General features: G+C 31.8%; 1 protein-coding gene across 1 annotated transcript in view; it reads right to left on the bottom strand.

Moving 5' to 3' along the window:
- LOC110032755 (protein MICRORCHIDIA 7-like) overlaps positions 1-4,025 on the bottom strand; it is a 28,475-nt gene extending 24,450 nt beyond the window's left edge. The window contains exons 1-6 of the mRNA XM_020736502.1: positions 3,361-4,025; positions 1,931-2,005; positions 1,765-1,799; positions 1,617-1,695; positions 730-822; positions 558-636 (exon numbers count right to left, since the gene is read on the bottom strand). Coding sequence (XP_020592161.1) covers positions 558-636; positions 730-822; positions 1,617-1,695; positions 1,765-1,799; positions 1,931-2,005; positions 3,361-3,853 — 854 coding nt within the window. The 5' untranslated portion in view covers positions 3,854-4,025. The remainder of the gene's footprint in view (positions 1-557; positions 637-729; positions 823-1,616; positions 1,696-1,764; positions 1,800-1,930; positions 2,006-3,360) is intronic.
- Between the last annotated feature and the right edge of the window lie 8,941 nt (positions 4,026-12,966).

Raw genomic sequence — 12,966 nt, 5'->3', positions numbered from 1 at the left:
TAGATAATAAACAATATATTCATTTAAAAAAGAACAAAAAATAGATTAATCAAACGATAACATTAACTTTAGCTATATCTTCCTTAAAACACTAGTTCTCTTAAAACAACATTTAAATAAACTTTCATAAAAACTAAAATTCATCCGAACAAGGCATTAATAATACAGTTTAAGCAGAAATAGCACAAACTTGCATATAAGAAACCTTCTTTAGACATTCTCGTGGGAACTTCATGCACAACATGTCATTCTATTACTAAGAGAATATTTTAAGAAAATGACTTTACTTTTTTAGCTAGGAAAAAAAAAAAATCAAGTAGGCATTAAACATTATAATAACTCATAAAATAGCAATATAATATAAAGAGTTTTTTTTATTTTTTTTATCATTACGTGCGTGACTAGCAATTTATCTTTCAGTTCCCAAAAAGAACTCTTTTATTTGGTTCCTAAAAAAAGAAAGAGAGAGATTTTTATGCAAGTTGACCAAACATTTCCTCTAAATTTATTTAAATATAAGTAGACTTTAAGGGGCTCTTGATAAAAAAAGAAAATACCACATATTCGCTTGACAACGTGAAAATACAATCACATCTGCACCTAGCCTCATTGTGCTTGTCTTAAATCCATTTCCATCTGATTGCATTCAAGAAAAAATGATCAATATTAAATAAAAAGATAAGTTAGAAATATTCATTAAAAAGCAAGTGATTTAAGGAAATTACTCACATTGACCAATTGTATTTGTAGATTTGCTTTTCATTGAATAGCCCAATGACATGCACTGTCGCAATTTGTCTGGATCCATCCCACCACCATTGTCTAAAGGAACCATTAAATTTAAAAGCAAATAGTTATAACATCATTAATATATGTTTTAAATTTTTGTTTTAAGAAGTTGAAGACTAAAGTCTAGCATTTATACCAACCCCATACAACAAGCACATGCATGTCTAAAACTCTTCACATAAAAAATAAATGATTAAAACAGTGCAGAAAAAACCTAAAAGATGTACTAATTATTAATAATTAGTTTCAATGATGTGATAATTAGCATTTAATTTCATTACAAATAAAATTTTTTGATAAGTTAATAAGTCTCTCCAATATATTTGTTTAGTTATAAATAAACTAATGATAATTAAGGGCCTATTTGGGACAATTTTCTGTCTGCTTTGCATTTCAGACCGCCTCCACAACTTTAATTAAAAAACTAAACTTCTGATGTTTTTTGGAGATTTTTATGGTGAAAAGCTATTTTTTTTAACTTGTTTGATTTTTCTCAGAAAAAATATATATTTATAATTCTCACCGTAGCTTTCCAAAAATTTATTTTCTCCACCTTAACTTACAACCACATTTTTAGGAAGCTGTAGCCACATCATACAGATCCTAAGCGTTAATAACAATTAATAAAGAGATAAGCTTTAAAGATTAATTTTCATTATATATCATCCAGGGATGTATAGAGTTCCAAAATCATGTTATAATAAGGAATTAAAGAATCAAAAAGAAAAAGCATGATGCAGCAAAACCATAATAAGTTGGCTTGCCTAAACAATATTGCATAATATAGTCAAATCATCCTAACCACTACTGAAAGAATGTTCACATACCTTCAATAAAGAGCATTTTAGTTTGATCTTTAGGGTTCTCCAGCACATCAATGTTGACAAATGTAGCCCCATTACAGATCTAAAAGTGTTTCAGATAATATAATAACATCTCATTATCCAAGGATTTGAAGAAGCTCAAATTATTTACCTCATCTATAGAGTTATCCAAAAGCTCAGCCAAAGCTGCAATAGTAATAAACATGGAATAATCAACTAATCAATGACTAGAGAGCAGAAATAAGAATTTAATAATCAACTAATAAATGACTAGATACTATATCTATTGAAATTAACTTTTAAGAGAATAATTTTACCCCCTAGAGCCCATTTATGGCTTGTGGCATTTGAGTGAAGAAACTTTGGGTGAACCCTCACACGATCAATATCAGCTGAATAAATAAAATAGCTTTGTCAATCATCTAAAAGGCATATTAAGATTTTAAAACAAAACAACAAAAAAATATTGACAACTAAAAGAAAAGAATATCTATATAAAAAACATCCATCGCAAATAATTATAATATGTTACATAAAAGTATAGTCATCATATATAAGTATTTAAAATTTGTGATTGATGGGGAAAGTGTGAGGCTATGTGCATTCAGAAAGCTTAACCTAAATCGACTCGAAAATTTTAGGTTTGATTAACTTGATTATTATTCGGGCCTAATACAAGTTAAGTATATTGACTCGGTTATTTGTTTGGGTCCATTTTAGGTTGACCTAAATGATCAAAAATCAACATAAATTAACTTACTGCTCTGATTTGGTTTAAGTCATATTAAAGTAGGAATATCTAATATTAAATTAAATGAGACGTGTTTGCTCCCTATCTTAAACTCTACTAGAGACAAAGGAATTGGAATCACTAATATCACGATAGTATAAAACTAAAATTTAGCAAGAATATGGCATACCAAAAGCACCATAATGAAAAAAAGAAAAGGCTTCAAATGATCGAAAAATAAAATATAAAAAGCCTAACAAAACAAATTTTTACAATGAAGCTAGTATTAATTTGCATCATCGGGATCTTCCTACTCTAGAGATATCATGGATCTTACACGTTGTATATGAATGTCTTATCCCAAGATGAGATAAATACTGACCGAACCAAAACTTTTCTTAGATCCGATCACGTACAACCCTCTTTCATTTAATTGAATTTATATGTAAAATAAGTGGAATAAACTATTATCTTTTTATTTTGAAAAAAATTTCTCAATTGAAAATAATCATTTATGTCATTTATAGACATGCTAACAGAAATAGATTAATTAAACGGGCTATTAATTATGCCAAGTAGAAATATATTAATTAAGCACAATGTTAATTAAAAAGGTTTAATTAGGTAGAATTAATAAATACCTTTTTTTTTTGGAATGACAAGTATTGGTCAGGATTTAAATTCAGAAAAAAAAAATAATAAATTTACCAATTAACTTATCTGTCACGTGCAATCAATAATATTTACTAATCAATAATTAGACTAATTATATATTATTGTACGAACATCATTTTATCTAAAATATTGATTTAGTTGATTAGCTATGTAACAACTAAAAAATCATTGATGTCTTCCGGAGTATTAAGATTGGTTGTAATTTAGTGATATGGATGGCATCATTTTAGAAGTTATTAAAAACTGTATAATAATCACGATCATAATCATAATCATACAGCTATCTAACACAATAAACAATAAATCATCCAAAAACACTAAACAAAGCAAGTGGTCCGTTACCAGAAAAAGAAGAGGAGCTTTCAGTCTGGCCTTCGAAATCCCCAGCTTTCCAGAACTGCCTGCAACTATTGCCCTCATTCTTATTCTCGTCCTTCACCTGCTTCAGGGGCGGTGACCCCAAGCGAAACGTGGAGGACGACGGCGACTCTACCGACCGAGGTAACGGAACCGCCGAGAGAGGAATCGCCGGCAGAGCAGGAGATAGCGGCGCCAATGGGCGAGAAGTGAAGAACTGTGGAATTGGATTTGCTGAGGGTAAGGGGCCAATCGGACGCATGGAGAGTGGCATTGGTGAGAAGACTTTTGCATTATTTCGGTCGAGGAAGAATCCCTGCCTAGCTCGCTTTACAGAATCTTCCTCTTCCAAGCCGCAACTCAGAACCCTAGCTCTCTTCCTAACGTCTCCACAGACCCCGCCGGAGATACAGGGCGCAGAAACCTCTGCGTCGGATCCCACCGTCGGCTTTCTCGGGACACCCATCTCTGATTTCATGATCTGAGGGAGACTAAGAGATGAATACAGAATTGAGAGAGTAGATTTATATATACTGCGTTGGAATTTCGAGAGGGTTTACGGTTCTTTAAAGCGCTGTCGAGAGACCGAAGAGGCGGTTGCAGAAACTGTTGAGAAGGGTTTAAATAATAAGAAGGATCAGTTGAATTGATGAATCTGAATCGTTCAATGGCAACAATTGGCGTAATACGAGTGCGGGGGAAGGGAAGTGAGGGAGCAAGGGACCGTTAATCGAGCGGGAAGAGCTAAAATCCCAAATCCGGAATTTCTGGATATTTGATATGGAATATTTATAGAAACAAAACAAAAAAAAAAGGAAAAAAATTGCCTCCGCTTAAAATATAATATTACTTGCTTTAAATTAATTTATTTAAAGTACTATTATGCAAGTGAAAGTTTTCTTAACTTATATTTCCACATGTGTCTCCCTCCTCAAATTCAGTTTTTACTTTTAAGAAAATATAATTTGGCTTTTTGTCCCTCATAAAATATCAATTTTGTCTCTCTTGAAATATCTTTTTGTCTTGGGTCTAGGAGCTAGTTTACCCCAACTCAAAATAGAGACAGATTATGCCCCTGTATACACATGGAAATAGGAGTATTTATAAGTTGTTTTTCTAATGAATAAGGAGTGTGAAGACATAAAAAGTAAGTAATGAATATATTAATTAAGTATAGATTATTTCTTCAAAGACTGGAACTGAGAAGAGAAATAAAGATTTTTAAGACTATGCATATTAGTTAAATAGGAAAATATTGGATTTTGTGAATAAAAAATTTATTGTCTAAAAATGTTTTCAACTTTTTGACCCATCTATTTTCTTTTTTAAATTGAAATCCTTAGCAACCCTTTAAAATATAATCTTCTTAAAATAAATCAAACTATGAATTTGCCTTTTAGAATCTTCTAAAATATTTTATTATCATTACAAATTTTAATATATGTGATATGTCATCAACAAATTTTCAACATTCAACACAAAATCTCAAATGATGACACTGATCTCAAGATAGTCTTTTGAGCAAGAAATATTCAAACTTTGATAAGTCATTCAAGCTCCGATTTCAACAAACTTATAGTCAAGCTGACTGATTCGACAAGACGAACCCAATCATATAATTGGTCCAATTTAAGTAAAATCAAGCTCAGATCATGTCATTAAACAACTTTGGAAACTGGACATATTTTAAAGGTAAAACAGATGTCGAATCTGGTTAGCTTATGGTTGAATTGAGTGTCTTGATAAATGAATCTAACGAGCCTAAGATCACTCAATTCTGACATCTTTAAGACAATCAAATGTCCATCAAACTTCATTTGATTAATGAAATCTCTCATGGTCGTCCGATCAGAGTTGTTCATATTTCTTTATAAATTGCAATCATGACTCTATAAATAGATCCCTACCTCCCCTCTTGAGAAAGGACCAAGAGCTTAATGTCTGAAGAGAGAGCTTGAAGCCTGAAAAAAACTAAAGCTTAGAGAAGAAACTCAAATCCAACATCACTTTATGCCAACTCCCACCGACCACCAGATGTCGCCTGTCACCTACCATCACGCATTGGTTGTTGTCAATACCTATCATCCACCTCCCTCATCTTATAATGAGTTCATCCACGCAATGACTTTGTAGCTTAAGAGATTGTGTAACTCTTTCTCCACTTGTAGAATAAGGGACTGTACTTGTAATCTCTAGCTTAAAGTGAATATCTTCAACTGGGTCAGACCTTGTAGTTTTTCTATTTTTGGGTTTTTGAAGTAAAAAAACTACTGGTGTCTTTATTGGTTGTTTTCTTTTTTTTTAGTGTGTGTTGAATTTTAATGCAATGCTAAGACGATAATCTATTACTCTGTCACCACAAATCTTCTCACATGCATCAGTTTAATGACATCTATGGAAAACAAAGTTTTGTTCGACACTGTCTTCAACTTTGATACACAATGCCCCTACTTTGTTCCTCAATGGTATAAATCATCCAACTCACGAATGAACGACCTTTGCATCTTGAAGATCATCTCCAAAGCATTCTTTGATGAGTGGGGCCAACCTTCACTGCAGTCTCCTAAAGTTGAAACTCTAAATTTAAGAAAAGGTTAAGAAAATTTAAGCCAAACCATCAAGGCTGAATACCCTCATACTAAGGAGTCGATCAAGCTTAGGCCATCCAAACGACACACCATTCTCACTAGGTGGCAGAGAAGTGCTCGTAGTCCCTTACCCTCTGGTCAGCACAGAGCCCCAACATCTTTTTATGCCTCAGAAGGCAAAGCTCCAGCAAATTCTTGCGCATGTTGTTTAACCGGAAGACCTCGGGTCGAAGAGCCGGTGCTTGGAATGCGCAACCCGCTTTTATCTTTCACTAGGTTCTTCCCATCCAAAGAACCTTGAAGCAAGTTTGATGACCCTATGTCATCTATCGGCCCACCTGCCTTTGATATCTTGAAAGCAAGTTTCTTCTTTCTCTTATCTCCCTCTAGCCTCTTCTTTCCCTCTAGTATTTTCTTGGTCACCAGACGAGACCGTGCCATTGAAATTCTGGAAGGGTCATTGATACACAAAAATAATATATTGTTTTAAGTACCCTTTTAATGCCTATTTTTTGTGATATTGCACTTTAAAGAAATGTTTTTTTGTGTTTTTGTTGCAGATATATCATTTTTAGGCATTTGGAGAAAAAATAGCAAAAGGAGCAAAATTTGGAGCAAAAACAACCAATTTTGGGGTTTGGCGGATGATGCGCCAAAATCTAGAGCGTTAGCGCATGATGCGTCAAACGTGACATTTTCAAATTAAGGCGGTTCGAGACAAATTTTGTGTGAATTTTCAAAGAGACACTTGTTCTAAGAACCCCATGGAGTGATTCAATGCATTTAGACACTATGGAAGGTTCCAATTTGAAGGGATTTGACTCTTGGATCAAGGAGGCACATCTTTTGGAATTCAAAGTTTTGACTTTTGAATTTTGGAGGGAATTTAGACTCTTTTCAGAGAGGAGAGGTAGCCAACAACTTCTAGAATGTGGCGAGAGGGAGAGAGAGAGAATAGGAGATTTTCTTCTAGTGTTGTAAGAGGAGAGGGAAGGTGAGAAATTTCTTCTTCATTACATTTCTAAGAGAAAATTGAAAGTGATTGTAAAGAGGGAAAGGCTTGGAGAGAACTTCTAGGAATTTGCTTGGGAGTAAGTTAAGTTGTATTTTTCATTTCTTTTGTTTGTAAACTTATTTTTAAATATGAAATCCATGTTTTATCGTATTCGTCTAATGAATTCTGAGTAGTTTTCTTTATCCTTCTCCCTACTTTGAAGAAATAGTTTTATGAAGAATTAAATTTATTTTCTATAGTTTTAAATGTAAATAATTTGTGATGATTTGAACTGTGATCTTCATTTACATTTCGATCTGACTAATTGAATTGTTAAAATGTATTGAGAAATATATGTTCTGAAAAGGTGATATGATTTCTACAATAAAGGGAGAATCACATTTGATTTCATGGGAGAGTATTTCATCAATGGAATTGGGTGCAAATAAACAGGGAAATATACTTTGTTGGATGTAGAATTGGAAGATTTTAAGGTGACATATTAGAATCCCCAACAGTTGATTGGAAACTAATGCAAGAATTTTAGCCCTTAAGTGAGGGAGTAGTGGGAGCTCCGGAGTGATAGTCGGTATCCTCCCAACCTAACCACAGAATTACGGACCAAACTCTGGATTAGTCAATATTCTTTATAGCATTCGGGAGAGGGTAGAGAATATGATTGCTCCTATTTGACACAAACCAGTTTTTAAATATATTTTTCAAATGATTTCAATTTCTTCACAAGCCATATTTTCATTATAAAGGGGAAGGATGTTTTCTCATACTTGAACTTTTCGTCAACAAAAACCTTTATTTTAATTCAACAATTTACTTTTGAAAGTTTAGCATCTAGTTTAATTAACTTATTATAGCCGTACATCTGCATATTTAATAGCATTTCACTTAAGTAGTTTAACTTCAAACTTCGTACTTTACTAAGTTTTTTTTTTAATTTATAATAGAATATAAATAGCTAGCTTATATATATTTTCAGCTTCCCTGTGGGATCAATATCTAGGACTCCATTAGAGCCCTTTATGACTTGAACAATACGTATACTCGCCTTATATGTAAAAGAGAATTGAGACTTTAAATGAGATTTTAAAGATAAATTATTTTCATCAAAGTTACATTATTATTTGGGTTACATTGCATCATTATTATTAATTTAGAATCAATTTTCTCAAATCCCGTATCAAGTTTTTGGCACCATTGTCGGGGAAGTAACAGAAAATATTAGTAATTTTATTTTAAAATATAAAAAAAGAAAAAAAGCATTTGTAGTTTAGTTTGAAAGTTTTCTTGTTTAAGTGTATCACTTATTTTTAAGAACTTATTTTATTTTGTTTATGTGTAATATAAGATCTAAAAATTTAGTATCTTACGATTATAAATTAGAAAGAACTGTTAGAAAAATTCGAAAACAACAAAAAGAGAAAAATCATTCTAGCAAAATGGCTTGAAACTCAAGTAATGTTGGAAATGATAATGAACATTATCATAGACCTTTAAAGGATTATGTTAATCCTACAACAGATGAAATTCATTTAAGTACACAAAACCCAGTTGTAGCTGCCAATTCATTTGTGCTTGAACCTATTATTATCTAAATGGCACAAAACAATCAATTTGGAGGAACACCAAATGAAGATCTAAATTTACACCTTGCTAGTTTTCTAGAATTGTGTGCTACATTTAAATATGATGGAGTGTTGAATGATGTTGTCAGACTTAGGCTTTTTCCTTTTTCACTGAGGTATAAATCTAAGATGTGATTAAACTCATTAGCACCAGGATCTATCAGAACTTGGGGAGACTTATCACAAAAATTTTCATCTAAATATTTCCCACATTCAAAAACTGCTAAGCTTAGAAATAATATTACATCTTTTTATCAGTTTGAAGGGGAATCAATTTATGAAACCTGAGAAATATTTAAAGATCTCCTTAGGAAGTGTCCACACCATGTGTTGTCAGATTGGTTAATAATTCAAACTTTTTATAATAGATTGGTTGGATCCCTTAGATTGATAATTGACGTTGCTGCCGGTGGATCATTAATGTCAAAACCATTTGATGAAGCATATTCATTAATTGAAGAGATGACTACTAATAATTTTCAATGACCCTCAGAAAGGGTAAATTCAAAAAGAGTAGCTAGTATTTATGATTATGATGCAATATCTATATTAGCTGCTCAAATAGCTGCTATATCGAAGAAGATAGATTAATATGGAATGAATTATTTTCAAACAGAACATGTGCTTGAGGAGAACTCATTTGGACAAATGATAGAATCTCAATCTTCTTATGAGACTTTAAATGCAATAAACAATCATTCTAATAATCTGTATGCCAATTATTGTATGCCAATTATTATTAGCCAATTATTATTATTCAGGATGGAAGAATCATCCAAACTTTAGTCGGAGTAACAATAACTCGAATACTACAAATCCACAATGGGGAAACAATGTTGTGAACCCAGTGGGAAGCTCCAACAATCAAGGAAATCAAGCTTATAAACCTTATTGCCCCCAGGATTTAATAATTTACAAAATAAGGAGAAAAAGTTATTAATAGAAGAATTGATATTGCAAATGAGAAGTCAATTACAGAGTTAAGGAGTTGCAATCAGAAACATGAAAATTCAATTAGGATGTATTGCTACTGCACTTAGCAATAGACCTCCAGGAACATTGCCTAGTAATGTTGAAGTAAATTCTAATGATCAGAGCAAGAAGCAAATTAATGCTATTCAACTGAGAAGTGGAAAAGAATTAGAAGAAAAAGTTCAACAAGAAGTTGAAATTGAAAAAGATTGGGTGAAAAATGAAAATTCTGGTAAAGATTTTCATTGTGAGTCAAAAAGTCCTATTAAACCAATGAAAATCACTGTAAAAAGACCACCACCTTCATTTCCTCAAAGATTGAAGCAGAAGTATAAAGATAATCAATTTTTGAAATTTTTAGAAATTTTGAGGAAATTAACGATAAACATTCCATTTGTTGAAGCTTTGGAACAAATACCAAGCTATGTGAAGTTCATGAAAGACATACTTAATAAGAAAATGAAGTTTGTAGATAATGAGACGGTTGCACTCAGAGAAGAGTGTAGCACTATAATTCAGAAAAAGCTTCCTGAAAAACTTAAAGATCCTGGAAGTTTTACAATTCCTTGTGCTGTTGGCAAACGATTTTATGGAAAAACTTTCTGTAATTTAGGAGCCAGTATTAATTTTATGTCGTTATCAATTTTTAGAAGGTTGGGCTTAGGAGATATGTCACCTACAAATGTAACTCTTCAGTTAGTTGATCGTTCGATTACCTATCTTAAAGGAGTTATAGAAGATGTTTTAGTAAAGATTGATAAATTTATCTTTCCTGTGGACTTTTCTATTATTTTAGGAAGACCATTCCTAGCCAATGGACGAGCTTTGATAAATGTGGAGAAGGGAGAACTAACTATGAGGGTTAGTGCTCAAGAGATTACATTTAATATTACAAAATCAATGAGATACCCTGCAAAAGAACAAGAGATTGAATTCTTCATAATGAATGTTAATGAATATGTAAGCCATGAATATTTCGAAAAGGCATATGAAAGTGAATTTGAAACGGAATATATAGAATATCAAGATGAGGATAAAATCCAAGATGAATCTATGTAAGTGAGTATGAAAAAACTAGATTATGTTCAGGAAAAATTTGAAATGTTAGATCCTGCAGAAAATGACAACAAATTGATTTCATATATTAAGAAACCCCTTGAACTCGAATTGAAAACACTTCTTACACATTTTAAATATGTATTCTTAGGAGATTCATCTACACTACCTATCATAGTATCCTCAGAACTAAATGATGCGCAAGAACAACAGTTGTTAGAACTTTGAAAAGATATAAGAAAGTCTTTGGATGGACATTAGCTGATATAAAAGGAATCAACCCTTCAATCTGTATGCATAGAATTTTATTGGAAGATCAATATAAACCAAGAACTGATCCTCAAAGGAGATTGAATCCTATGATGAAAGAAGTGGTAAAGAAAGAAGTTATAAAATGGTTAGATGTGTGGATAATATATCCTATTTTTAGACAGTGCTTGGGTGAGTCTGATTCACTGTGTTCCAAAGAAAGGATGTGTAACTGTAGTGACAAATGAGCATAATGAATTAATATCAACAAGACAAGTCACCGATTACAAATATGCATAGATTATAGAAAATTAAATTCTTCCACTCGGAAGGATCATTTTCCTTTTCCCATTTTTAGACCAGATGTTGGATAGATTAGAATTAGCTAAGCACAAATATTTTTGTTTTCTATATGGGGATCAAAAGAAAATAACATTTACTAGTCCTTATGGAACTTTTGCTTTTTGGCGAATGTCTTTTAGATTATGTAATGCACCTGCAACATTTCAAAGATGTATGATGTCAATTTTCAGTGACTTAATTGAAAAAGGAATTGAAGTCTTTATGGAAGATTTTTCTGTATTTGGAACTTCCTTTGAAATATGTATAAATTAATTAGAGAAAGTTCTGGAACGTTGTGGAAAGACTAACTTGTTTTGAACTAGGAGAAACGTCAATTTATGGTTGCAGGAGAAATTGTTCCTGGACATAAAATTTTAGAAAATGGCATGGAAGTAGATCCTGTAGAAATTCATGTTATATCGAACCTACCTCCACCTACTAATGTAAGAGGAGTTGGGAGCTTTTAGGACATGTTGGATTCTACAGGCGATATATCAAAGATTTTTCAAAAATTATCAAGCCTTTATGCCAACTTTTAGAAAAAGATATAAAGTTTAACTTTAACCAAGATTGTCTTAAAGCCTTTGAAAATTTAAAGGAAAATGTTTTGAACTAGGAGAAACGTCAATTTATGATTGCAGGAGAAATTGTTCCTGGACATAAAATTTTAGAAAATGGCATGGAAGTAGATCCTGTAGAAATTCATGTTATATCGAACCTACCTCCACCTACTAATGTAAGAGGAGTTGGGAGCTTTTAGGACATGTTGGATTCTACAGGCGATATATCAAAGATTTTTCAAAAATTATCAAGCCTTTATGCCAACTTTTAGAAAAAGATATAAAGTTTGACTTTAACCAAGATTGTCTTAAAGCCTTTGAAAATTTAAAGGAAAAATTGATCACTGCTCCTATAATTGTTTCACCGGACTCGGAGAAACATTTTGAACTAATGTGTGATGCTAGTGATTATGCAATTAGAGTTGTTTTATGGTAGAAATATGATAAGATTTCCAAGGTCATATATTATTCTAGTAATTATCTTAATTATGCTCAAATTAATTATACCACCACTAAAAGAGAGTTATTAGTCATTGTGTATGCTTTTGATAAGTTTAGATCATATTTGATTGGAACTAAATGTGTTGTGCATACTGACCATTCTGCTACTAAATATTTAATGCAAAAGAATAATGCAAAACCAAAATTAATTAGATGGATACTTCTAATGCAAGAGTTTGATTTTGTAGTAGTTGATAGGAAAGGGACAGATATTCAAATAACTGATCATTTATTGAGATTAGAAAATGAAGAAATACATTATTTAAAAAAATTGATTAAAGATAATTTTCCTGATGAACAACTTTATGCTGTAAAAGGATATGCTGTAAAAGGAAGGATGAGAAATACATTTGTATGTTGATATTGTAAATTATATTGTTAGTGGTACTTTACCATATGGATTGACAAAACAACGGGAAAAGAAATTCATTTATGATGCAAAATCTTATTTTTGGGATGATCCTCATTTGTATAAACAGTGTAAAGATTTAGTTATGAGAAGATGCGTGCCTTATAAATAAATTCAGGAGATTATTCAAAAATTTCATGATTCTGAATTTGGAGGACATTTTAGAAATGATGAAACTGCTCGAAAAATTTTACAATCTGGATTTTATTGGCCTACCCTATTTAGAGATGTTAATATATATATATATATATATTTCAAAAAAGGAGAGACAGAGACTCCC

The sequence above is a fragment of the Phalaenopsis equestris genome, unplaced genomic scaffold, assembly GCF_001263595.1.
Source record: "Phalaenopsis equestris unplaced genomic scaffold, ASM126359v1 Scaffold001019, whole genome shotgun sequence".
NCBI classification, from domain to species: Eukaryota; Viridiplantae; Streptophyta; class Magnoliopsida; order Asparagales; family Orchidaceae; genus Phalaenopsis; species Phalaenopsis equestris.
Note: the sequence above shows the minus strand (reverse complement) of the source record. Positions and strands in the feature narration are given on the sequence as shown.